Source organism: Narcine bancroftii, chromosome 13, assembly GCF_036971445.1.
Source record: "Narcine bancroftii isolate sNarBan1 chromosome 13, sNarBan1.hap1, whole genome shotgun sequence".
Classification (NCBI taxonomy): Eukaryota; Metazoa; Chordata; class Chondrichthyes; order Torpediniformes; family Narcinidae; genus Narcine; species Narcine bancroftii.
Genome location: NC_091481.1, coordinates 32,257,009 through 32,283,843, shown reverse-complemented (window position 1 = coordinate 32,283,843; position 26,835 = coordinate 32,257,009). Strand labels below are relative to the sequence as shown.

The following is a 26,835-nucleotide window of genomic DNA, read 5'->3' as shown; positions in this document are numbered from 1 at the left end:
GGTTTCCAGCATTTTAACACAAGCAAATCAGATTCATTAACAGTGGCTTTCTGCCATTGCAGGAGTCAGCTGATGAAGTGGAATGAGTTTCCATCCTTCAGGGCAAAGAGCTGAGCTTGCATTTATTGAACTGTCTGCTACTGTGTTGTGAATGTGAACTCAGTTCAGGTGATTATGGAGTTGTACAGTTTTAAAAAAAAAACAGCTCGAGTATAAAGGCTTCTCTCGTACTGGTTTACTTTCAAAAGTTTCTGCAACTTTCCCAAGAAATTAAAAATGTTAACCACGATATACAGCTTTGCATCAATATTTCAATCATTTCTTCATTGGTGCACTTTATAAGACTTTGAAGGGTGCAGTGAAGCCTCTCCCAACTCTTTTGCAGTTGTATAGCAATTCAATTAGTTCCCCCCCATCCCCCACAACCACCTTAATGACCCCTGAGGGAGCCCTCCGGGACTGTGTAACAGGGCCGTTACACAAGGCAGCTCACTAATTGAGAAGTTGATCAGGGGTTGAGAAATGCTGCACCATACCGTTAAGTGCCGAAACCAACCATGACTGGACTGACATCCCCAAATCACTGCCTAGAGGCCACTCCAAGTCAGAAGCTGCAGTGCTTTTCACACCTGATAGACCTCTACTCCATCTACATCAAGTCACATTAACAAGGGAACATTTTAGAACACAGGCCAATCCTTTCGAGTAATTTATTTGGCAGTCAAAATACTCACATGGAACCATTTGCTGCATCAATTACACAAGGAAACAACAAAAAGGGCCATTTCCAGAGAGTTATTTCAATTTGACTTCATATTCTGTACGTATGTGTACAAATCCCACTTTGCCAAGTTTTGTCTGGACCATTTTGGTATCTTGAAGTGGTTAATGGGACATGGACGTAGTCCAGTACCTAGTTAAAAACAAATACACTGAAATGCTGGAGAAATTCAGGAGGTCTCGCAAAGTCCATGGGAGATAAAGATACATTACCAACATTTTGAGCCCGATCTTTTCAAGGAAAAAGCAAAGAGTTGGCGGGCATCTTAAGACTAGAGATTAAGGCGGGAAGAATGAGAGGGGAGGAGTCCAGATCAATAGCCAAAAGGTGTTAATTGGATAAGAGGAAAGGTGAGAATTGATTTTGGCTCTGTGAAAGGAGACAGAAAGCACTTTCAGGTGGCCAAAATACCCCGATGTAAAGCAGCTGTACCTATTGTACTCCAATGAAGCTGTTGGGTGGCCACTGAAAGTGGAGAACACGGTCAGGAGGAGCACTTACTTAACCCTCCTCCTGTAGGTATAATCTCCTGCTCTGAGAATCCCCCGTTGCATCTGAAAGCAGCAGTGGGACTACAGCCATAGTCTACAGGAGCCGGCATTTGCCGGACGCAACTCCCCTTCAGCCAGCACGTTCAGGTGACAGAAAGGTGTCTTCTCCGTGGCCACCTGAACGTCCCAGCTGCACTCCCCCAGCTGCATCTGATTGTACATTATCTGCGTCTGAGCACCTGAAAGCAGCTAGAGAAAAAGGGGAAAGAGAGAGAACTAGACAGGAAGTTGGGGGGAGACGGAGGGGAGCTTATTAATGGAACCAAGAGAAGTCAATGCCATTTGATTGGAGGGTGCCCAGAAGGAAGATGAGGTGTTGTTCCTCCAATTTGCAGATAGCAGTACACGAGACCATGGACAGTCAACAGCAAGGGAATGGGACAGGAAATTGAAATGGGCAGCCAATGGAAGATCTAAGCTATTGTGACAGAGGTGCTCAATGAAGCAATCTTCCAGTCTGCTTCCAGTCCCTCTGATGTAGAAGAGTCCACAATGCAAGCACCGTGGATTCATAGGTAAAACGTTGCTTCACTTGAATGGACTGTTTGGGGCCCTGAATGGCAGTGAGGGAGGAGGTGTGGGCATAATGGAGCATCGTAGGGGTAGGTGCCGGGGGAAGATCAGTGGGGAGAGAGGAGTGGTCAATGGAGTCACAGAGGGAGTGGTCCATGCAAAAGGTGGAGAGGGGAATAAGTGTCTGGTGGTGGGAATCACGTCGTAGATGATGGAAGTGTCAGAGGATAAGGTGTTGGATACGGAGGCTGACGTGGTGGTAGGTGAGAGCATGGTGAATCCTGTCCTCGTGCATAGGGGCGGAGGAGACCAAGACAAATATGCAGGTAATGAAGAATATGTGGATGAGGGCCAAATTGATGGAGGTAGAGGGAAAGCTGTGCTGTTTGAAGGACGACAACGACCTGGTATGGAAGACCTCATCCTGGAAGTTTCTGCAGACTTTCGGATTTCACCACAGTTCAGCCCCTAGCTTTACCATGTAGGCAAACCTTATCTATCATTTGATTGTATGCCTCACGCAGATTAGTTGAGATCAAGGAATCACAGGATTGCTTAAAATGTCCTCCTTTGCCCACAATCAGCCAAATCTGTAATAAGATCCAATCTGAGTAAGCCACACCCCCTCCCCTCAAAGTTCAGATCTTGAACTTCACATGTTCACTGCACATCAGATTGACACAACTTATGCCCTGAACACAAACTGATGCATCTAACTTTTTAATGACAACTGTTGAATAATATTTTTACATCACTATAAAGGCCATTTATTAATAGATCTCCTACTTTCTCTTGCTTTTGAAAGACTGAGCGCAGTCTCAAGGACTTATTTAGTTTCTCAAAAAGGGGAAATGCTTGCGAGTTCACAGAATACTTTTCTTTCCACAATAACACAAATTAGAAGGTCCTCAATCACACAAGGGAAAGTAGATGGTGAAATGATACTTTCTTGGATGGACCACTGCAGGCTCAGGAGTCCTCTTGCAGATATACTTTGAACAAGGCTAGCATTTGAAGGCTTATGCTCAGGCACATGAGCAGTTTACACAAACCTTTGGCCGCAGAAGCTTTGTGTTCTGTGGCCAATCTGGATAGATCCGAGCCAATCCTTTGATTTCAACCAAAATGACCATAATGTTCAAAACAAATTTTTAAAAAATGGTGGCGTGACACCGCCAGAAATACACTGTTATCTTGCTCTGCACAAGTTGGTTGCTTGTCAATACACGCCATCTTACAAGATGCTGGAATAGCAAAATGTAAATGCATCTCACGAACTGGAAAGTGTCAGCCAAGTACAACTTCTAGGCTCCATTTGGAGAGGCACAAGGTAAAGAATCATTTATATACGCACTTTAGCAGCTTGGTCCAGAAAAAAGGCTGGCAACATGATTACTGACATTTCCCAGTGAGTGGAACACTGGTATTTTCCTGTGACACGTAAAGTGGTTTAATATTACAAGTGAAGCTACTGCAAATGGTGATTAAAGCCACTTTATTCCACTTGCTCTTGTTCTACCATACCATCAAAATCTCTAAGAGGTACTTCATACATTTTGAGAAATTCATTGACATCCTCATTTTTGTGAAGATTGCAAGGGTTTTATTCCTTTCTTCGCCTTGAAGCATCCTCGTCATGTGTCAGAAATCCAGGACAAGAGTTGTTTATAATGCGCATATATAATTTGAATTCAATACCCCAAGAGTCTCCGCCAATATCCAAAGTTAATGCTGGCATTGTCTGTCTGGTCAATGACAGAGTGTGAAATAAAGGTTGCTTGCTGACCTGCTCAGATTTATTGCTGGACCCCAAGCCATGGCTGCTTTTTAAACAAAGGAGTTGAGGAAATTATGTGGAAAGTTGCAATGCAAAAATGTGGATGTCAAGGACTTGCATTACAATCAATTTTGGCAAATTTCTTCAAATGTGTGGTGGAAAGAGTGCTGACCAACTGCAACACGGTCTAGTATGACGAATTTCCCTGATCGAATCAACATTAGAATTTATTGTGTGTTTTGAGACAGCACTATTGTGTAAACATTCATATAAACCACCTTACAACAATACATTTAAAAATAGTGCGTGGAAAGTATTGATGATTCAGGAATCTGATGGCAGCGAGGAGGAAGCTGTCCTTGTGCTGCTGAGTGCTTTAGGCTCCTGTAATTTTTTCCACCCCGATAGTAGCAGAGTGAAGAGGGCCAGACCTGCTCTTTTTTTTTTAAAGACACCGCATCACATGGAGGTCCTCGATGAAGTCTGGTGCGTGTGATGTCGCAGAGTTAACAATACTCGAATTTATCCTTGTCCTGAGAGTTGGCACCTCTATACCAGACATTGATCCAACCAGCCAGAATACTCTCCACATTACACCTGTAGAAATTTGCTAGTCTTCAGTGATGTACTCAATCTCCTCAAACACTTCCCAAAGTATAGGACTGCCATAAATTTGTTAAGAGATGGTTGTGCCCTGACAACAGATGAATTTCAGCTAACATCCTCATGGGCTCTTCCTTATTGATAAAAGTCTTGCTAAAATGCATGTACACTGTCTCACGTAATAAATTTATCATGGAAACAGTCACAGGATCTTAGAAAAAGTGGAAAGATTGATGGAAGATCAGCTTAATTGGCAGAAAGCAAGGGCAATGGTAATAATGAGAGATCTGTGCTTGGCCAGGCTCTGCAGGGTGCGGTGCTAGATACCTTTATGCTTTGTTGTGGTACATGCAAGAGTGGGACTGGGTGACCTCCAACATTAGGAGGGTTGCTTCAAATACCACAACTGACCATATGGCTGATAGTAAAGAAATGCTTGGCTGCAAAATAAGTTTTATGTGAACTGGTTAAGTGGGCACAAATACACTGGGTGAAATCCTATCCAGAGTAATGCACAATACATCAGGGAAGGGCAAATAAGAGTTGGGATGCACCTTATAAATGGTAGGATACTAAATATGTAGAGGCTCTGAGGGATCTGGGAGCATATCTATGTAACCCTATGGTTACAATGGAAAATGGAGGTTCAGTCTTGAACAAGCTCAAACTGATCGAAGTCCAACTTTACACAAGTTGTCCTACATATTTTTTTGAAGTGTATTTCAGGCTAGGAATAAATTGCATCATGGTATTTCATTAATGACTTGGATGCTGTGTCTATTCCATGAGTTTAATTAATAAGTAGTGTGATTATTCAATGAAATTAAAGATAGGTACATGACATCACATACAATTCTGATGTTGTCCTGCAGGCCAGGCAGAATAATCCCTTATTGGTAGTGCCAATAAAACTGTACTCACCATATACATGTAACAAATAAATGCAAACAAACTGACTGTGCAATACAGAGAGAAAATGACATCAATGAAGTGCAAAAGTACAAGTCCTTAAATGAGTCCCTGATTGAGTTCGTCATTGATGAGTCTAATGGTGGAGGGAGAGCAGCTGTTCCTGAACCTGATGGGGTGAGTCTTTTTTCTGATGGTAGCAGTGAGAACAGAGTGTGTGCTGTGGATCCTTGATCATTGCTGCTGCTCTCCAAGGACAGCATCTCCTGCAGATGTTCTCAACAGTGGGGAGGGTTTTGCCTGTGATGTCCTTGGCTCTTTCCAGTCCCTTTTGGAGGGCTTTACAATCAGGGGCATTGGTATCTCTAAATGTAGCCGGTCAGCACATTTTCCACCACACATCTGCAGAAATTCACCAGGGTTTCTGATGTCGTACTAAACGTCAGCAAACTCCTGAGAAAGTAGAAGTGCTGACATACTTTCTTCACGAAGCCATTAGCGAGTTGGGTCCAGGAAAGATCCTCCGAGATAGTGACAAGGTTATTACAGAAAATAAACGTTTCTGACTTGCCGAGAAATTGGTTGATGGACACCACCAAATAGCCTGAATACGTTCGCAGAAGCTAAGCAGGCACAGGTCAGTACTTGGAGGGGAGACTGCCAAGGAACACCAGGTGCTGTAGGTTCCTGTGAGGGGCACTAGACAAAGTGGCGACTCTTGGTCTGCCTTATGGAAGGAAAACGTTAAAGAATTTCATGCATGTTACATTCTACATGACAATAATGGAACCTTTCCCTTCTCAGAAACGGAATCTTGTTTAACCTGGGGACTGTCGATAGTAAATTATGAGAGACACAAATAGGGTAAAATGCATGATCGTTCATCTTGAGAGAGGAGAGTTGTTAATTGTTTAGTTCAGGGATGAAAAATTTGTCCCTTATCAGGTGGGTGAGTATTTAGAACACTGACAGGGATGGGTGGTGGAAGCAGAAACCATTGCCACATCACAGACTCTGTCTTGATTGAGGGTCTGGGCTCAACACTGAGAGACCATTTCCCCCCCCCCCATTGATGCCGTCTGACCCCCCCCCCCCACCCCCGAGTTCCTCGAGCAGTTCTCGTTTGCTTGAAGCAGAAACACTTTGATCATCTTCACAAAATTTCAAATCTCCATCCCAAGACAAAATGACCCAAGAGTTCCAAATGCACGTTGCATGGGGGAAAAAAAATATTGCTGTCATCACAATACTTTCATGGGTCTGAGGAAAGATCATCGACCTGAAATGTTAAAGCTTCCTTTGCAGATGCTGCTTAACCTACTAAGTATATCTGGCATTTTGTTTGATTTCTGATGTCAAGCATTTGCTTTTGATGCAAATGTTTCATATTCCATCAAAACAGAATCCGAGGCCAAGAAAGAAAGCAGGAAAGAGCAAAGCATGGACACAAGGTTACACTGAAAATGATGCCATGGCACACATCCCAATATTGACCATGTCTCATTCACCTGATCACTGGAATTAAATAGACAACTTTACCGAAACTTTGGGAAAGGGGTATTGACTATACGCTGTGTGTGGACAAAAAATATTCAGAAGAGACACAGGATATTTTGCTCACTGATATTTTAAACCAATCTATATCAACGAAAAGAGCCTGTCTACAATATCAACATTTCACCCAGCGGTTTGTCACAACAGGAGACAAAGAGCGAAGCCACATTACTTATGGAAAGCAGTGCTATTGTGGGGTTTGCATCGGCCCAGGATTCACAAGTCTACCTTTCATTTTAGCAGACCACTTCCCATGCAACTTTTTAATTTGTTGTTTGCCACAGGCAATCAGGTTTTTGTGTCAACATCATACTGTCACATTGCAGTTGAATCAAGGCTTAATTGAACATTTATAGATTTTTTAAAAATGGAAGCATTGGATTATTTGCTTCTAAAGTGATTTAAAAAAAACAGCCAAAAGACTTGTCTGGTAACCATGGGAATTATGATCTCACTTTTAATTGAGAAAAATTAAAACATGTTTATTCTGAGATGGCATGTGTAGGATATTTCTCCCTCTAACCAAATTTTGGTCAGAAGTCATCAAGAAATTCTTGTAAGCTCAAACGAGAGGATTAGAATCCACAGTTGAAAGTCAGGCTTAAATGATCTAAAGAAGTGGGATGAATATTTCACAGCACCTTGTGTAACTTGAATATTCTATTTCAAGAGCCAGATTTCTTTTGTCAGGAATACTAACAGATACAGGAGAGTTTGCAGTTGTGAGCAGACCCAATAGAGTCCTTGAGCGGCAGTTGTGCTCCCTGGTTAGCGGCACTACCTGCGAAGATGTTAATGGAGTGCAACACAGGTGCAGAAGTCTACATGGTTTCGAGCAGCAAATTAACAAATGGCTGCAGTGTGGTTTCTTCTCCCGCACCCCCCCCCCACATGATTTCAATCATTTATCTTAGTAAACACCTTGTATTATTTTTAAAAAGTCATCTGATTTGGCAAACAATTACTTTTTACTGGGCAAAATGTCTAAATCCCAATGCACCACCCACTGGGAAAATGGAACAACGACACCAAATATTTTTTTCCTATTAAACTGATCAGCGTTGAAATATTGGACCCACCTATTCAGCCCTTTCTAAATCTTGTAAACATTTCTACTCTTGTTCAAAGTTCATCTTGCATGTTAGTTTAATTCTTGTGCACTGGACAAACAAGTTGTCCTTAACCCAAAATGATTTTGAAAAAAAAACTGGATTCCAATTTTTAAAATCCTCAGAGAACCAAATAGGAACCATTAACTCCCAAGCACCAAGTTTCATAAGGATGGAAGCTGTGTGTTCAAATCCTTAGTACTGTAAAGGGTACCTCTCAGCAAACAAGACCTAATATTTTTAAAAAAAAACATTAAAAAGACATGGCATTTCAAGGATTTTAATTTACATTTCCAGAATACTTAACATTTGTTTTGGCTGATAAAGTGCATACTATACAAACAGTATGTTACACTATTTATTCAAAATTTATAAATGCCTCCTTAGCCAATATGCAGGTCAAGAACTGTCAATAACACACCGAAAACCTCAAGCTGTTATTTGGCAGAGGTACATTTAAAATCAGTGACTAAAATATTAACCTCTACATTACATCAAATCAAACTTGCGGGTGCAACTGAACAAACAAGCAAATTCTGCCACAGATAAACATTCGTGAAGTGAAAAAAACATTTTCTAAATGGACTGTTGCCAAGGGGGTTCGGGGAGGGGGAAGAATATTAACAGTTGCCATGACAGTACCAATTGCACAAGGCAAGTGTTAGACAGTCAGGATAATGTGAACTATTTTGTAACTGCATAACAATGCACCCTTCTCACTGTAATAACTGTAGTGCACCACTCTGGGGCATATGTATATGTATAGGAGTGTGTGCAAATAGTTTCCTGAGATGGTGGAAGGCATCAGTAAGTAAAGTCTCTTGTTATTTGAATCTTGCATCTCTAAGTTAACAAAGAAGCCTCCCAAGTAACACAGACATAACAGCATCAAGATTCCTATAACCATATAACCGTTTACAGCACGGAAACAGGCCATGTCGGCCCTTCAAGTCCGTACCGGTTCACTTGAACAACTCCACTAGCTCCTCCGCATGGAGTTCTTTTTCTTTTAGAGATTCAGTCAGTCAGGTACCTTGATAATGAGTGTGGATCTTCTTAACACAGGCTCTGCTGGTCCACCACTGTCTAGCAGTGGTGGTGTTTCCTATGTATGTTGAAACAATTTCTGTTAGAAATGGCTTCAGATTTGTATACTACGAGTTAATTGTAGAAAAGCATTGTGCTCAAGCTATCTGTACTTGGGGATACTGGGTTCATAATTACAAAGTTCCAAAGTTTTATCTGTGATAAAAGGACTTCAAAAATTCCTCAAATTAATCTCAACATCTGCATTGCCTGTGCGGTTTATTGTACTCTCACCTCAAGGGTCAGATATCATGGATTCCAACTTCATCAAATCCTGGGAGTATGAGGTCAGAACTTCAATGCATTACACGGTCTTTCAAATGGGAAGGTCTGTTTTCCAAACTGTGCCAAAGAACACATGGGAGTATGCAACAAGGAGTTTTCCGAAGCTCTGGCCAAATGGATAAACTAAAAGTCACTCTGGGAAAGTGAAGACTCAAGTCTTGTAACCATCTTTCAAGAAAACACCTGTTCATGTATCTCTGCCACTTACAGGGCCTTGAGGGGCCCAAATTGGCCTCAAGCCTGTCCTGAAACAGTCAATGTACATTAAAAATTAGAACATGGCTCCTTGAACTTCAGGACTGTAGACCTTGCAAATAATTGGAGACCAGCACTTCTCCATTTGCAATATTTCTGCAGAGATTAAACATTTCATTTCTTTCCTAAACTCATTGGCCAGAAGGGTGGCTTCACAGATGCAAATAAATGATCTGGCGTCAGCCTTTCAACGCTCGCCACCTGAATGCTGCATGTATCAAATTAGCAACCGAACCATCATTTCTTCCTACCCAACCGCAAGCGAATCCAGTCCTAAACCACCCAAGGATTCTATCTTTCTACAAACTTCAAGATCTGATAATTCACCAAGTAGGATCTTCACAACTAAAAGATTTGCTCTATTAACCAATCCAAAGCAAGATTCAGCCCTTATCTCAACAATGTTCAAGCAAGAATTCAATTTTGCAGCCACCAGACAATTGTTCTCATGCTCTTGCTACCAACTGCATATATTTATATTTAAAATTACATTTAAAAAAAAAAAGTAGTTAGTATGTTCAGAGTTGCAACTGTTTAGATACTCAACTGATTTCACCAGGTATGGTCATCAAAAAATGCATCGCATCCATGCACAGAGAAAGCCAGTTGTCACAACAGGCCAAAACTTTTGCTTATGTACATGGTCCATTTCAGAAATATTAAAGAACACCTTTCCTCACATTTGAGAATGGTGAGGATGCAGATTCTGTTAAACTAGAAGGAATAAATCATTGAATTCAGAAAAGCACGGTAAAATTATCATTCCTTTCCAGGCTAGCAATTTAATCAGTGCTCAAAACAAACAGGACACAGCAATCAAAGGATTAATGCAATTGAATAGTGAAAACCAACAAACTTAATTTGTCTCCATGCTGAAAGCACATTATTTGACCAATCGTAGGATCTTAAAGCATATTCATTCTCGCAATTCCCAGGCAGAGGTTAACTGGTAATCCTTTAGTGAAAATTTCTATAGAATGTTGGTTCAAGATTACATCTACCGATAAAATAATACAAGCCTGAGGCCAACAGTGGGGAAGCATTCGGCAGACTGACTTTTTGACTGGCATAGGAGCATTGCCCAGTTCAATCAAATGGGTGAAAAGTGATCCTCATAGCTCATTTGATTTATTAGACAAGCTCTTGATGACAGATGTATTTCCACAGGTAGAATGATCATTGCTGCAAGCCATCTAACTGAGGGCTCCTGCATTCAGGAAGGGGGGTCATTGAAGAGGATTGACGACGAGAGCCAGAGTGGAGAACAACGGTAGGCACATCACTGTTTGAATAGGCTCCGAAGCTCAAATCGGTGCTGACTTCACTACCTCCTAAACCAGAGACCCGATTTCAGGGAAAAATCCCAGCATGTCAGAGAGACGCAAAGGTAGCTGCCTGAAGGTAGAAGCTGAGGCTAATTTTCCAGTCTAATGTTTTGTTAAAAAAAGGGCTGCTTTAGAAAGACAGCTATTTACTTAATTTCTACCCGCAATGAAGTAAAAGGATAATAAGCATTCCTTCCCCTCAACCACCAGGCAGCATGCACCACTTGTGGGGGGAAAACCCTTTGACACAGTTAGCACAACTCTATTACAGAGCTAGTGACATGGGTTCAAATCCGGCGCTGTCTGTAAAGAGTTTGCATGTTCTCCCCATGTCTGCATAGGTTTCTTCTGGTTTCCTCTCACTTTTTAAAAACACAGGGATTTTAGGTTAACTGGTGTATTGAAGGGGCACGGGCATGTTAGAAGGGTCTGTTACCATGTGGTTTGTCTAAATTTAAAAATTAAAAACTTCACGACTGAGACAAACAATGGATACCAAACCAAAGAGGAATTGGGAAATAAATTGCAGGCAACTTGTAAAGTCTAATGAAATAGAGATGGTGCTGGGTGACTTTAGGAAAGGAATTCTAAAGAACAAGAAATTAAATCAATGCCAATTGGTGGAAAAAAATTCAATGTCCTTGGTGAGGTTGGAAGGAAAGATCAAAAGATTTAAACCAGTGGTTTTCAAACTTTTTCTTTCCTCTCACATCCCACTTTAAGTAATCCCTATGCCATAGGTGCTCTGTGATTAGTAAAGGATTGCTTAAGGTGGGATGTGAGTGGGAAGAAAAAGTTTGAAAACCACTGTTTTAATCGTACCTCATTGACTCGTTATGTGCACAGTTTCATCACTCTAAAGGAAATGGGCCAGTGACAATTTTTCTCAAGCAAAATATTTCAATAACAATTGGGTCTAGAGCACTGGTTCTCAACCCTCCCTTCCCTCTCACATCCCACCTTAAGCAATCCCTTACTAATCACAGAGCAGCCATGGCATAGGGATTACTTAAAGTGGGATGCGAGTGGAAAGAAAAAGATTTGAAAACAACTGATCTAAAAGATGAGAATGGTTTGCTTTTTTAATTTTCCTCTCAAAGCGATGTAGGATGGTAGTTTGCAGTCACTAGGATTAGCGTCACCCATTGTGGTAACTCATGGTGTCGTCACCCATCCCCCATGGATTGAGTGTACCGAGAGTAGAAGAAACAGGTATGTCTTCCTTGTACGTTCAGGGTTGTGGCGGTGCTGCTGAGCCAGGGTGGGAGCTTTGACCAGAGCACACAAGGTTCAAAAAGTTAATTAGCATAGAGTTTTAGCCTTGTAGGTATATTGATACATGTAATTTGGGCTTACGAAAAATGTTTTTGCTCTTATTAACTAACTACAGGGATATTTTTTAATTTAAAAACAATAAATTTCTACTGAAACACTGTACAAAAAGCTTATAGACCGTCATTTTGGTGTCATCCCCTCTGATGGTATCACCCGGTGCAGTCTGCACCCCTCACAGCTCTCTAGCCCCCAAGACCAGAAATCACTGCAGGTTAAGCAGACTAGTGGATGAGCAAAAGTATGAGGGCATTGGACCAACTTCCATGAATCATTTGAACAGTGCAGATAAACTGAGCATGTTGGTAGAGGACAGTGTTAACGGGACAGAGGGAAGCAATCTTTGGCAATGTATAATGTACAGTTGGAGGCTCAGGAGAGGATTGAATAAGACGCTCTTGCTTCTTTAACCTACCCCACCCCCCAAAAAGATAAATCACAGGCAAGGAGAAACATCTCCAGACACTATGGAAGTCAATAAACTACCTCAACCCTTCAAAACATCTTAGAATAAACAAGTCAATTCAACAACCAGGTAAGCACCCAGCAAACTTCTCTTGACCACAAACAGACTTCCTTTGGAGCTGTGACATCTATGACCATTGGAATACTGGATGGATTTTTACCCCAGCAATGGCCAACTCTACAACAAGCTTGATGCACCACCATTGTGAAGTCTTCACCTCTTCAAATGGATGCACAATTGTTAACAGAGATAAGCAGTTGGTGGCAAGTGTCAAAGAAAGAGGCTTCTTAAATAGGCACTCTAACAGCTCAGGTATAAAGGTCACAGAGGAGGTGATGCAGATCCTCAGGGGCAACTGAAGATCTTCTTCCCGCAGGCAGTGAGACTGCTGAATGACTAAAGGAACTGCACACACTACCCATCTCCTGCTTATGTATTATTTGTCTGTATGCATGTTATATCTGGCTGTGTGTCTGTATGTTTTGCAGCGAGGACCAGAGAATGCAAAAGAACAATCTGATGGAAAAAGCAATCAGATGATGATGAAATTTGGTGCAGAAGGTCTGCAGGTTGAGCTTGAACAATGATAGAGGGCAGAAACAACCAAGGCATAAGCAACTGAGTTGCATAGAGAAAGGAAGAATCGTAGCTGTGTAAAGGTCTTCATGAATGACGCTGGCCACGTGAAACAAGATCTTACTTGAGCCATGAAGATTCTTTTAGCAGCAGAGGTGGAACCAAATTTGAGAACCTCAAGTGCCGGTGTTTTACAAGAAGGGAATACAAGGAATCGGGGGTGGGGGAAATCAATCTGAAATGCCAAAGTGGGTGGAAGGAATGAATCAAACAAACAGCGGTGGAAAATACATTTTCCATCCAATGCCACTTCTTAGGGGAACCATTTTCAATCTTCTCCCTCCCTCTGATAATGGCTGGCTGGTTGAATCAGAAGTAAACAACACTCAAGGAGAATAATGACATTTCTATTTAAATGTGATTATATCAGGCCACGGTTAATAGGCAAAATAAAATGGATAGATTGAGGAACGTGGCAAACAACAATTTAGCCACTTCCAGGTATAAACTCAGCTTGGATTCACCACCATTTAAAGGAGCAAAAATAACTGAATTGAACACAAACAAGTCTCGTATACATGAGAGATGTTAGCGTCACTGATTCAAGAAGTTATTCATTTGACTTCAGGCGGGTGAATGGGCCGAGGTAGCTTGCGTGGGTAAGAGGATGCAGGCATCATGACAGGAGAAGACGAACTGGTTACAAAAACAAAAGGAGCTTCAGCCACTTTGAAAACAAGCTGAAGTTGAGTGAGTTTTTAAGCACGGTAACCTACCTATAGTTTCAAAATGCAATACTTCACAGGCACATGAAATTAGCAGAGTGTCCGAATGCTCTGAGATTTGATGGCATGGCAGATCTTTCACTTGTCCGCCATTTTTCCTGCATTAACCCAACATCCCTGGATTCCCCTCAGTTTAAAAAAAAATCACTCGCAATCAAACTCCGATCTCAACCACGGCTTTCAATTTACTTGGAGCGCTGGATAGCGAGCGGGCAGAGTGTGCTTTTCTGCATTCATCCAACTCTACGTACCTACAAAAACATATAGAGCAACCCCCCCCCCCCGATATCCGGCACCCATGGGGATTGGTAAAGTGTATAGCCCAGCCTCGAGACTTACTCTGGCTATAATTAATACACCTGCTTTAAGAATAAACCGTTTTAAAAAGCACCATATGGCCCTTTCAACAAACTTCACTTGCGTGAACCTGAAATATAAACTTTAAAGCATTTTACTTCATTTTCTTCACATTCTTTGAAAACATTTAACCATCACTGCACCTGCATGTCCGTCCCCCTGCCACCTGAAAGACAAACAATAATATCATAGATAATTAACCCCCTCCCCCACCAACCACCCAACTCGAAGCAGGGATAAGGAGACCTTTTGAGAGTCACCCCAATAGCAACCAGCTCTTCATTCCAGGCGATGCCATTGCTGTTACGAGCAAAGCATGATCAAGGCATACCGCTGGGTGAATATTTGATCCCATCTTCACCAAAGGTTTACATGCCACTTCAGAGAACATTTAATTTTACAATTTTAAACCTACTGTTTTCTTCTTATTTATTTAAATTTGTTTTATTGATTTTCCTTGATATCCCCCCCCACCCAAGATTTTTGTGTGACGGAATTTGTCACATAGGGTCTTGGGTCCTTTGGGCTCGTAACAAGCTCCACTCATGAAGACCCTTGCACAGCTACAGTTCTTTTCCCCAGGCTGCTTGAATTCGGATATCAGGTTTTACTGTACATCACTGTATACAAAAACAATATTGCGAGACCTGAAGAATGAACTACTATTCGCCATGTGTAAAACAAAAAATCCATCTTTATGAGTAAAACAAGGTAACGGTTCAAAAGCTTACTAGCGTGTTTAACAAACTGGACCACATAGGGAGTTACTAATATCAACCTACAATAAAAAGGGAAAACAAAGATAGGAAAATTTGGTAGATGCTTATCCAATAGATGCCAAACACAGTGCCAATTGGAAAAATCCAAAAGCCAAATGAGATCCCACTTCATGGTTTCCTTTTTTAATACAGCTTTCTCAAAACTCAAGCAAATTACAAAGGGCGCTCAAAATTCTGCTGAGATGGAAGGAGAAAGCCCGTGAAGAAATTATCAACCATTTTCAGCTCAACGTTTAAATAATGTATTTTGAATTACTCACTGGAACAAACAATTCCAATGGCCATGACCTAAAGTAAGATTTGGGAAGGATCCCAATTTTAAATACGAGATAGTAATCCTACAGAGATACTACAAGCAGTAAACATATGATGAGTTTACAGTTCTGAGCTAACATTTTTATCAACAGCAGGCAACAATATGCGACTGGGCTTGATAATTTACTCCACTTTATTTAAAAAAGGACTTGGAATTCCTGTTCTAAATGTGCTACTAAATGCTTGCACTGCAGAACTTAAAGCAACCAAATATAATATCCATCCTCTTCAAATTTGCAGCATGTATCCTTAATTATCAGAGCTAAACCACGTCAACTACCTGAAGCGACTTGAAATGAGTCACTTCCAGTAAATGTATTCAATTTTAATTGAGAATGGTGCAGCATGCGATTCTTCCAAAGAACGAACAATGTTCCTCAATATTTGCACATAGCTGCAAGAGATTAGAGCCAAATCTATAATGCCCGTTGGCAAAAAATAGAAACAGGCTCCATTAGGACATGTGTGATATCCAATTTGTTTCTCAAATCGCAAGGCTGCCCATCACAGGCAGGCCGAGACTAAGAGGCGCCAGACATGGTACATTCTAAAATGATGTTTTGCTTGCCGGGTGTTGATTTCACGTAACGAGCAAAACAATGTTAATTTTGACAGGGAACTCGAAGATTGCCAAGGACAGGATTGGTTCGTAGTGGAGAATACCGTACCACAAGCTCAGACATTTATAGTGAAGGTGGTATTGAATCAATGAGCAACCTTGGAACACAAATTGTTAATTGATCTGCTGATAGTTAAAAAGAAATTCACTTTGATTGAAAAGCTCAGTTAACAGATGGTTGTGGCATTGTAATTGTTTCTGAAGTGTCCTCAGTGCAAAAACATATTTTACCCAGTTAACCATTATTCTCTTTACTTTTTATTATGTAATATTCCAGGAAATTAGAAATGAGGTAAATGATTATTAACAAACTTATTTAAGGGATCCATATCTTATCTAGGATTAAGTAGACAGTTTGGCCCATGACCAGACTTCACTCCATCAAGGACATCTACAAGAGGCAGTGTCTTAAGAAAGCAGCCTCTATCCTCAAGGACCTCCAGCACTCAGGTCATGCCCTCTTCACTCTGCTACCATTGGTGGGGGTGGGGGGTGGGGGGGAAGAAGAGGTACAGGAGCCTTAAGACCAGCACTCAGCGGCACAAGGACTGCTTCTTCCCCGCTGCCATCAGATTCCTGAATGAACAATGAACCACAGACACTGCTTGACTTTGACTTTTTCCTTGCAGTTTTTTTTTATTTTGGCATATCGAAGTGCCTGCACGATGTTTCTGCCCCAAAACAAATTTCACGATGTGTCCACGACAATAAATTTTGATTCTGACTGACAGTTTCAGGTAACTTCTCTTAAAAACCAGACAAACTGATACTAATATTTGTTGGAGACAAGCCTTGTGCAATTGGTGAACATACTTCTGCAACAGCCCCCTCAACACTTAATCTCCATTACTCTTCAAACAACAACCTAGTCACAAGTTGGTCTGCAGCAGTTTGGACCAGATTTACGGCTAAAAGACATTTTTTAAAAAAATCTGATTTTATAGCTTGGCTAATGGAAGGGAACAGGAGCAAGTTGTTAAGGAGGGCTTGTTTTTAAAAAAGTTTTGCACTGCATCAAATGGTAGCTTTTAATTACCCTTGGATATGTTGGGCACTTGCCCCCCAAAAACTTTTGTGATAAGAACCCACTTAAAGGCAGAGATAAGATCAGAATGGAAAATGCAGCAAGAATGTTGCAGAGATGAACTACCATTTAATTAAGACAAATCAGTCTGCATTGGCTTGAACACCAATATATTTAAAACAGCAATGGATTGAACAGGGAGACGGAGGAAAATTGTTCCAACAATTGCGCACAAACTTTAAAATCAACATCTTTTAGCAGGGAAAAGGGAGACGGGGCAAATCATTCTGCCAATTGCAAACTACACAATTCATTCTGCATACCTGCTCTTTCCCCTCGCTCTCCCCCCTCCACCTTTACGCTAATCTCAGGAAAAATAGCAGCCTGTAAAAGTACCAGTAAAACAAGAACACAAATGGTAAATAATGACCCAACTCAAATAAATGTTCATGCTGTCAGTTTTCTCACTGAACATCCTCCAGGGGGCGGTGCAGCAACTCACAGGCTAAAGTTGCCAGCTGAGCTCTTGCTGCAGAATATTTTTTTTTGGGGGGGGGGGGGGAAATTAAAAAAAAAAATCAATTAAAAAGTTCCAGGATTTACTTCGTTTAAAAAAAGAGGCTACACAAGACTGCGTGCATGCAGCAATGCAAGATGCGTGGATCTCGAATTCTTGAAACCTCTCCCATAAAAGCAAATGAAGCACACTGAGTTTTCTTTTAAATTTCTTCCTGCCAAATGTTAGAGCGACCGAGAACTTCCCTTTCTGCTCAGTCTGGGCAAGACGGGCGGATTGGCTAATGGGGAGAGGGGGGGGGGGGTGTTTGGTTTCATTTGTCATGCAACCTTAATTTCAAGGAGAGGAGCAACACCAATCAATACTGTTTCTTCTTCACTCCTCTGCATTCAGCACCCAATAGCCTGAATGATCCTCCAAAGCTAAGCAGGCGCAGGCCTTGGTCAGTACTTGGAGGGGAGACTTCCTTGGAACACCAGGTGCTTGTAGGGGTCCACTTTATGGGACAAAGGTCAAAGAATCTGATACATTCTAAATGTAGTACAATTTTTTTTACCTTTAAGTCATTTGCAAGCAAAGTAAACTTCATTGTTTTTTTAACTAATGCTACACTGAAAACATGCTTAAAGTTTTTTTCTTTTTAAAAAGACAAGAATCTGGTGCAAGTTAAATTCTAAACGCAGCACAATCTTTACCTTTAAGTCATTTGCAGTCAAAGTAAACTTCATTTTAAAACAAAATATCTCCACTTTGCCACACTTAAAACATGCTTAAACTTCACCCAGAATCATGAGCGATTCTATTTTCCCTTTTGAAAAGGACAAGCATCCCTCCCACCGCCCCCCCTCCCCTCCCCTCCCCTCCTCCACAAGTTAACAAAGTGGTACCTCAGATAGTCTCTGCGGCAAAGGATGAGATTGGCCTTGGTGTAGAGGGTTGAACCCACCTCGCCCAAGCGGCAGTCACAGCAGGCACATTTCAGGCAGTCTTCGTGCCAGTACTTATCCAGCGCTTTGAGGAGATAACGGTCTTTAATCTTCCGGTTGCAGCCAGCACAACCTTTCGGCTTGGTGTCTGGCTGGGCTGAGAGCATTTGTATACCTAGAAAGGGGGGGAAAACACACACACACACACACCACACACACACACACAACAGGCACAGAAAGAGACCCTTCAGTTCAATGTTGTTCTACACTGCAGTCGATTCAACCTGCTGCTTAATCAAACAACTATTCAATTTTCAGCTGAAAGCCAAGGTTCTGTGCGAAGTGGAGGACATGAAAACAAAATACTGCTTCATCTGCTGGCTGCCCTCACTCTCGTGTCCCCGAGTTTTGGTGGAGGAAGTGGTCTGTCTACTCGCGAGGCAGACTTCAGAACCAGTAGCGCTGCGAGCGTCTGGAAGGGGGGCAGATTCATGGGAGGGGATGGATGGGAGGAGGGGAGCCGCTGGACGATGACGAGGTGCCATCCTACCTCCCTGGCAAGGGGCAATCTCCCGTGCAGCCTTGAACATGACAAACCCGCACCAGTTTTCTCTCTCTCTCCCTCCCACCCCCCCCCCCCCCCCACCCCACCCCACCTCTCGATCTGATCGCAGCGCACCGACACTGGAAAGCAGCCACTCTCCGCACCGCCGTGTCACTCATACACACAACAGCCAGGGACAAGTCTCTGCATTGAGGACCGGGCCAGCGCGCTATTGCCACAATTATTCCGGTCAGTGGCTCTTTGGTCATTTAATGGACCCAACCGCCCGCTTCGACAGAGAATCCCCTGCCCACCCTCGTATTTTGAGAAATTGCAGACGCATTATACGAGCGAGAGAGAGAGAGAGTCCGTAAAGGGCCGAGGAGGTAAGGAGAATTTCCAGATCCAAATTGTCATTACTGCCTCCCCCCCAAAAAATTCAATCGCCTCGCTCACAACCATTGTCAACCCCAATTTTAAATGGGAGGGGTCCGCACAGGGTTACATTCAGAGTCACTTTTATTTCATTTAAACTGTTAAATTGCCCAGCTTCCATTGTGAACAGAGACCACGGTTGATTTCTCCCTTTCTCGCCCTCTTTTCCCAATCCCATTGAAACCACACAACTAACAGTTAACAGAAAGAGAGGGGGTGGGTGGCGGGGGGAAGGGGAGAGAGAGAGAGGGGGGGGGGGGGGGGAAGAGAGAGAGAGGCAGAAGTGAGAGAGAAAGAGCGCTGAAACTCATTACCAGTTTCTGGATTGCAAGAGTTTCAATTCCACACTGCTACAAACACAAAAACACGTCCCCAAGTCGATTGAAGTCACGGACCGTGGTTGGTGAGCTGAGAAGTACTCTGAGAACACGCCGAGACTCATTTTATTTCAATTGCCAGTCATTGAGAAATGGCAAACAAAAGATTTTGTTTTTAAAGTGGGATCAAGTCTTTTTTTTATATATAAAGACTCCATTTGTCTCTTCACAATTGCCTGCGGGCACACACTACTATACAAATAAGTGTCCCTCGTTCTCCAGGATTAGAGGGGAGGGGGGGGGGAAAGGAGCTTTTATTTTCTTTTAAAGTGACGGAGCTGGGAGACCGGTTTGATTCTCTCCCCCCACCACCACCTCCGCAGATGTAGCTGCGAAGCACTAAGATACTGACATTTTTCCACTCTTATCAGTTTAATTACAGTTTCCATGGTAGCGAAGTGGTGGCGCTCGGCAAAGGCCAATGAGAGATTTGCAATAGCAAACCCAATTTCTGATGCAGCCAGCATCCTCCACACAAAAGCAAGCCCACTTCCACCGCTCTAAGGTACTAATGCATCCCCCCTCCCCTTTCCCCGAGATTTCCCTTTAAAAACCCGGTATCATTAAATGACAGGGAAGAACATCCTTTCCTCCCTCCCCATCAAAAAGCAACAGACTTTGTGGGGGGGGGGAGGCTCCCATGAAACTACCGGATTTCCAAGGGGAGGTGGGCGGGGGGCTTCGGCGATCACATTTGCCGTTTCAAAACTTTCCTCCGCGCCTCCCGTCAGCCTGGTATTTTCTCGCCAAGCAGCAGGGAGAGCCCACCCACGCGTCACCCGAGTCTGAGTTGCAAGGCGCCGCGGACTCGGGGACGACACGCCCGTGTGCCTGCGGCTCGGGGCCACATTTGCAACAGGCAGACCCTCCCGCCGTGATGCGCGTCCCCCTTCCGCAGGGAGGGGGGGGGGGGAAGAGAGAGAAAAACCCCCGCGCCTGAAGATCACTCGGAAGTCAACTTTTCCCGGGGCACGCGTGTTGCCCCCGGAGCTAACTGGCGATAAGTGCCCTGCTTCGGTGGCGGGCGGGGGTAGAGGGGGGATTATAAGCCGCGCCCCCCCCCCCCTTTCACCTGCACGTCTCGACTAGGAACTAAAACTGGCAACATGCTTATTCCGAGCCTGTTAAGAATGAAAATAAAAACCAGAAAGGCTCTCCAAAAGGCTGGGAACTGCACTTGGTTCCGGAACAAGGTCAAAAACAGAACAAGGCAATGTATCCGAAAGTTTGAGATCCTCAAGGAACCGTCGGTATAGGAGTTGGTCTCGGAACTCAGCTACAGGTGCTCGATCCTGAGGCGTAACCGGTGCAGAGTGATCGAGGACAACTTACCCATCAGCTTATAATAATGGTCCTAAATGAAATCAGCTTCATCAGCTACTAATTCAATCCCTTGGCCGGCGAGATTATGAGCGAGGAAGCGGCTGACACACACACACACACACACACTTACAGACAGCAGCGCACACACTGGCTCGCAACTCGACACTGGCGAATGTTCCGGGATGGATCAGCCCTCAGTAGCCAATTTCCCCCCATGGTGAAATTTACAAGCTTTGCCCACGGTCGGTCCACTGCACACACGCCAGTCTCTCTCTCTCTCTCTCATATACACACACACCTTGGAGATAGGCAAAGCAAACCAGCACCAACCTCTTGCGTGCGTCCAGAGCCACAGACTGCGGATTAACGAGACCCTTCCTATTGATTTAACCGCTTGTCAAAAGTGTAACAGAGCCGACTTGTCCTTTCCTGGTTTTCACATTGAAAATAAAAAAATCCTTTCACCCGTTCACCACTCCTTTGAAATAGCTGTCGTTTGTTAACCAGTTACAGAGAGAGAGAGAGAGGCAGGGGCGGGATGGAAGAGACGAGAGAATAAAATCAAAACAAATGGAACAACTAATGAGGACAATTAAATTAATTATGTTCAAGGAGATGAGATTTTAAAAAAAACCTATGATCATCTGTCCCTGGCTCGCCGTGACTGCACCGTAATTCATGGGAACTGATTAGTGCATCTATGCAAATCTTTGTTTAACTCATTCAACTAATTAAATGATAGGATTATTCTTCTGCCTCCAGTGACATCATTTCCCAGTAATTAGTACTCTATTTAGACCGTGGCAATAGATTCTTAATAACGCTGGTGAGCCGGGCACTTTGAACCACTTTCCACTGCCTCTGTCAAACTGCCCAAACCCCGATTGCACATTGTCTTTTCACCGTCTCAGAGAAGATTTAAATGAATAAATATGATACAACTACATTTGATAAAGAAGAGGGGTGGGGAGGGAAAGAAATCAATAGTTAACATTTAACGCCATACATTTCTCCTTCTCCCCACCACCTAAATGTAATGATAATTAGATGGGTCATAAAATGCTCCTCTCTGTTCATTATGACTGATGAAATGCATTAAAGCTGACAAGGTATTACCTGACAGTAATTAGGTTTTTTTTGTGTCATGAATTAAATTATTTGAATGCGGACTATCTGCCCAACCATACCATTTTCAGTTCTTTTTTTTTGTCAGTGCAAAGAGACAAAATAGCAATTCTCCCCTTCATAATCATATGAATTATTCACAGAAATTATCGCAAAAACCACACGGTTGGCGAGACCCATCACTTACTGTAACTACACAGATGTGATCAGAGATTTACCAGCAATGAAGTGCTAGTCCACATCAAGTGATTTGGTGAACAAGAGGTGGAATTTAATCATCATTCTGTCCAAAATTGGGAAGGGGGGGGGGAAAGAAAAATCATACCCTCCTCAAGTCTTTCTCCCCCCCCCCCCACCATATCACTTATAAAAAAGCATCCTATCAAGCTGGAGATCTGCTTGCAACAAAGCAAACATTTTCTTTCATCATGGGATAATTAAGTGCTTAATTGAAGACTCTCAAGAAAACCCCTTGAAAATAAATAAAGGAGGTGACCGTTTCCTACTTCGAAAGCTTTAATCCAGGCATAATATGCCCTGAAAGTCTCCCATGCATCAAACCGTTTAATGAATCCTCTTATTTTTCACAAGCTTACCTTAAAATCAATTTCACCGCACAGAACAATGATTGAACTCACCTTGTATTGAAATCTCTGCAGAAAGGGTTAATAGAGCAAACACCCGCCAAGTTTTCGCTTTCTCTGTTGCACACTCTAATGTGTGGTTTTGTCTCCCTTTTTTTTACAAAGTAAACCAACTGTGAATTTCCGTAATCACAGATATTAAATAGGGCGAGGCAAAAATTAAGTAAGGATTCTCCTTTTTCTTTAAAAAAACCGCTCAGTTTCCAAGGAAGACAGAAAGAGAGCAAATTTCTTTTCATGGGAATGACAGCAGAACCAGCTACTTTTCTCTTCTAACCGTGACTGCCAGGATGAAAGGGCCACCTGTCTCTCTTCTCGAGCACCGAACCTGAGTGGGCCTGTTTCTTTTCCTCCAGTATTTAAGCACCTCACCAGGTCCCTAGTTAGCAGCTTCCTTCAGCTCATCCAAGAAGCTGACAAGTACTGTTAGAGGAGGCTGTACATGTTGCTCTAATGGACCTCATTAAGTTCTACTTACAGATGTTCTCTTAACATAATTGATCTGTGGTGAGTTGAGAGGACTGCAACTTATTCCCTAGCCCCCAATTATGGTTGGGTAATTAGATCCCCAACCTCCAATTTTTCACATTCACCCTTCTAACATTCCAAAATATCAAAGTATCTCTTTCTCACTCCTCCTCCTCCCTCCCCTCTCTTTTTCTGGACTCGACTCGTTCATAGTATTGACAGTTAGATCTGCTAACCTTTGTAGTGACGCCAGTTTTAATAGCACTGACAGAGCTCCATCTTTTCTTCCTTTCCTCTTTAACGTCCTTTTTATTCTGCTGTTGTAACAAAGGGGTAAGAGAAACCAACTTTGTATAGTTTGTACTTTCAGATGAAAGCAACTAATGATAAGTCTTGGCAGGGAAAGTTCTGTTTTAATGTCTTAAAAAAAATCTGTTTTGATTCCTCAGTTGGAAACTTTAAGTAGCAATGGTGCTGATCTGAAACAGTGAGAGAAAGAAATAATACAGCACACCTGGGACAGATGAAGCCAAACTAATGCTTTTATAATGCCAATCAGCCACGCTGTTATCATCCCACTAATTAGAAAAGCAGCCTAAAACACAGAGCACTTTGGGAAATGGTAATGTTATGATTTTGCACTTAAAAGAGGAGAAATTTCTTCTACTGTAAGAATCCTGGATTGGCACTGACAATCCTTTAACTAATAGATAAGATTTACAGTGTACTTTCGTCTTTAAACAAAAAAAAACACATGCCAAGGAATTTACCTAAAGATCTTTGATTTCCACAGGGGAGTTGAAGGTCACAGTAATTCAGGAAAATGGTGAGTCAGATTTTCAGCTTGAAGGATGCAATGTCACATGTGGTGAGGTCGTGCAAGGGCTGAAGAGTGTTAACGACAGGTTGGCCATTTTTACAAATGGTCCCAGGATTCATTCTTCTTCAAGAATAGATTCTTGAATGCTTAAAGAGAAGAAAAAAAAACGGGTTTGCTTGTTAAGGGCTTATTAAGGTCATTAAAGATGACCTTGCCACATTATGCAGCTGTGCAGGATAATCAGAGTGGGTATTATCCTCTCGATTGCAGTGAACAGAATAAAGAGAAGCATTTCAAAGTCTCACTGTAGTGAGAGGAACACATTTTACAGAGACATTTTCAACCCAGCACAGTGGCCACAGGTGAGAAGGTGTGTGGGAACCAGTGGTTGAGAGGTGGTGGACAATTCACAACAAGTGGTACCTAGCTGAAGAAAATAAACTGCCTGTAGGTAATAGTGCATTAGAATATGGGGACGCTGAAGTTTGAGCATCAGTACAGGAGATGCAAATGAGTTATTCCATCAGCTCCAAGAACTGCTGCATTGATTTGCAATGCCCTGTCCTGCCAGCAATGTTGAAGGTCACGAGAGGCTGAAATCGTTATGTCACGGTGAGAATACAAGTGTTCGGAGACTGGCATCTAGGGGGGAGGTGGGTCAATCAACTAGCTGCGCACCTCGCTCAAGCTGGAACCTTAAATCTGGTAATGTGCATTGTTACACAGCAAACAAAATACTTGCCCTTGCCATCAGACTGGCATTGTTGATGATATTCATGGCATATGTCTACAAATACTCCAACATTTATAGGGGAATGGATACCAAAGTGGGAAAAGGAAAGAAATGATCATTCATAGATACTGTTTTAGGATCAATTTGTGTGCTTCAATAGTCTTTACCCCTCATCCACCCACCCACCCATACCTGGAACACCTGTACAGTATATAAAAAGCAATGGGTTAATGTGGGTCCCTTGCAGATTGTGACAGCTGAAACCATAATGGTGTAGAAGGAAATAACATTGAAAATAACTCTGTTGCATCTGTCTTCACAGAGGGTGGCATGGTTAGCGAGGCAGTTCGCGCAACACTGTTACAGTGTTGCAGTGACAGCGACCGGGGTTTGAATTTCCCATGCTGCCTGTAAAGGTGTTTGTACGTTCTCCCCGTGTGGGTTTGCTCTGGGTGCCCCGGTTTCCTGCTACTGTTCAAAATGTATGGGGGTTGTCAGTCAATTGGGTGTAATTGGTTGGCATGTGCTCAAGGGCTGAAAGGGCCTGTGATCGTACTGTATGTCTAAATTCAAGAAAATGAAAAAAAAACCCCTCCCCCAAAGCAGTGTTTAGAGGACCAAGTGACTGTGGGAAGTAAAATGCAAGGGAGGACGTGGAGGTGAACTTGCCAGTGTCTTGGGGTTGTGGGAAGTCGTAATGCGAAGTGGTTGGAGAGGACCTTTGACGTTTGTTGCTCTAATTACAGGTGGGAGATCAGATCTTTGGTGATAGAATATCGGCAAAAACTATTCCAGTTGCTCCTGGGTTACAGGGAGCAAAGTTGGGTTGGAAAAGCACTTTGATGTCATCACGCTTAGCTTTGCCTTTCCTTAAGGGCTGAGTGGGACAATTGCATTGATAAAGCGCTTATTCCCATCTCATTATTTTGCAAACTACTGAGGTAATTTCAAAATATCTATGCTGCTGTGATGCAATAAATGTGGCAGATGACCTGTGTAGAACAGGCTACCACAAAGCACAGCACGAGCTTAAATGAAGGCTTGAAGGACCACGGGGCCGTCCTTGTGCTGGATGATTCAATGGCAGCAAGGCCTCTGCAATGATGACCAGATAATCAGATTTTGTTTGAGGGATAACATTTGAACAGGTCACTGGGAATACCATATCAGTTTTGCTCAAAATATCGAGAAAGGATCTTTTCTGAGATCTGAGAGAGTTGATGAGTCTTTGATTGTCTCATCTGTGAATTGGCATCACTGACGGTGTAGTATTCCCCAAATACTGTTTTGATGCCTTTTATATATATATATATATATACATATTTTAATATCTCACCCAGCTCCAACCTACCTATCTTGGAGGTTAAAGTTATCCCAAATATATCTGAATCTGTTGGTTCTGGGGATAAACACAACACTTTCATGTTGAGGCTATCAAGCAAAATATATCTCTTTGAAGGTAAAAGAGAAGTTGGCTCCTTGGAGACGTGGACAACCTGCTGACATTTCAGTACTAAGAAGAGGAGAAAAACAAAACAAAAAAAAACAGCAAAGAATTAAATTAGTGGTCTTTGGGGTGCTAACACCCCATTTAGAAGCTTGGATAAATCACTAAATTAAAGATTATGCACCAGAAGAGATCTATGGAGCTTTCCTGGTTTGCTGGATGGTGCTTTTTTATTACTAGATGGCCAGAGGTTGGCTCATGTGCACGACGGGATAAAAACAGGATACGAACCTAGATGGTCCGAGCACTGATCTTGTAAACCAGGGGGGGGGGGGGGTGGGGGGGGGTCATAGGTTAGTTCCTTGCCGGGGCCTAATTTCTGTAAGGGGCGCTGGACAAAGTGCTGATTCTCTGTCTTCCTTACGATAGGCAAGGTTAAAGAATTTCATGCGCATGCCTTAATGTAGTATTGTGT

General features: G+C 42.6%; 1 protein-coding gene and 1 long non-coding RNA gene across 4 annotated transcripts in view; one reads left to right on the top strand and one right to left on the bottom strand.

Annotated features, from left to right (window-relative positions):
* The window catches only part of lmo3 (LIM domain only 3), a 78,361-nt gene extending 56,243 nt beyond the window's left edge, over window positions 1-22,118 (bottom strand). Inside the window, exons 1-2 of one of the 3 annotated variants that reach the window (XM_069907595.1) lie at window positions 21,454-22,118; window positions 18,406-18,619 (exon numbers count right to left, since the gene is read on the bottom strand). In XM_069907595.1, the coding sequence (XP_069763696.1) occupies window positions 18,406-18,611 (206 nt within the window). In that variant the 5' untranslated portion in view covers window positions 18,612-18,619; window positions 21,454-22,118. Of the gene's footprint in view, window positions 1-18,405; window positions 18,620-19,737; window positions 19,809-21,132; window positions 21,221-21,453 lie in introns of those variants that run through there. The other 2 variants (XM_069907594.1, XM_069907597.1) reach the window with 2 other exon arrangements.
* Window positions 19,109-26,835, top strand: part of LOC138747940 (uncharacterized) — an 85,245-nt gene continuing 77,518 nt past the window's right edge. Inside the window, exons 1-2 of the long non-coding RNA XR_011347734.1 lie at window positions 19,109-19,374; window positions 24,154-24,186. This is a non-coding gene — a long non-coding RNA (uncharacterized lncRNA). The remainder of the gene's footprint in view (window positions 19,375-24,153; window positions 24,187-26,835) is intronic.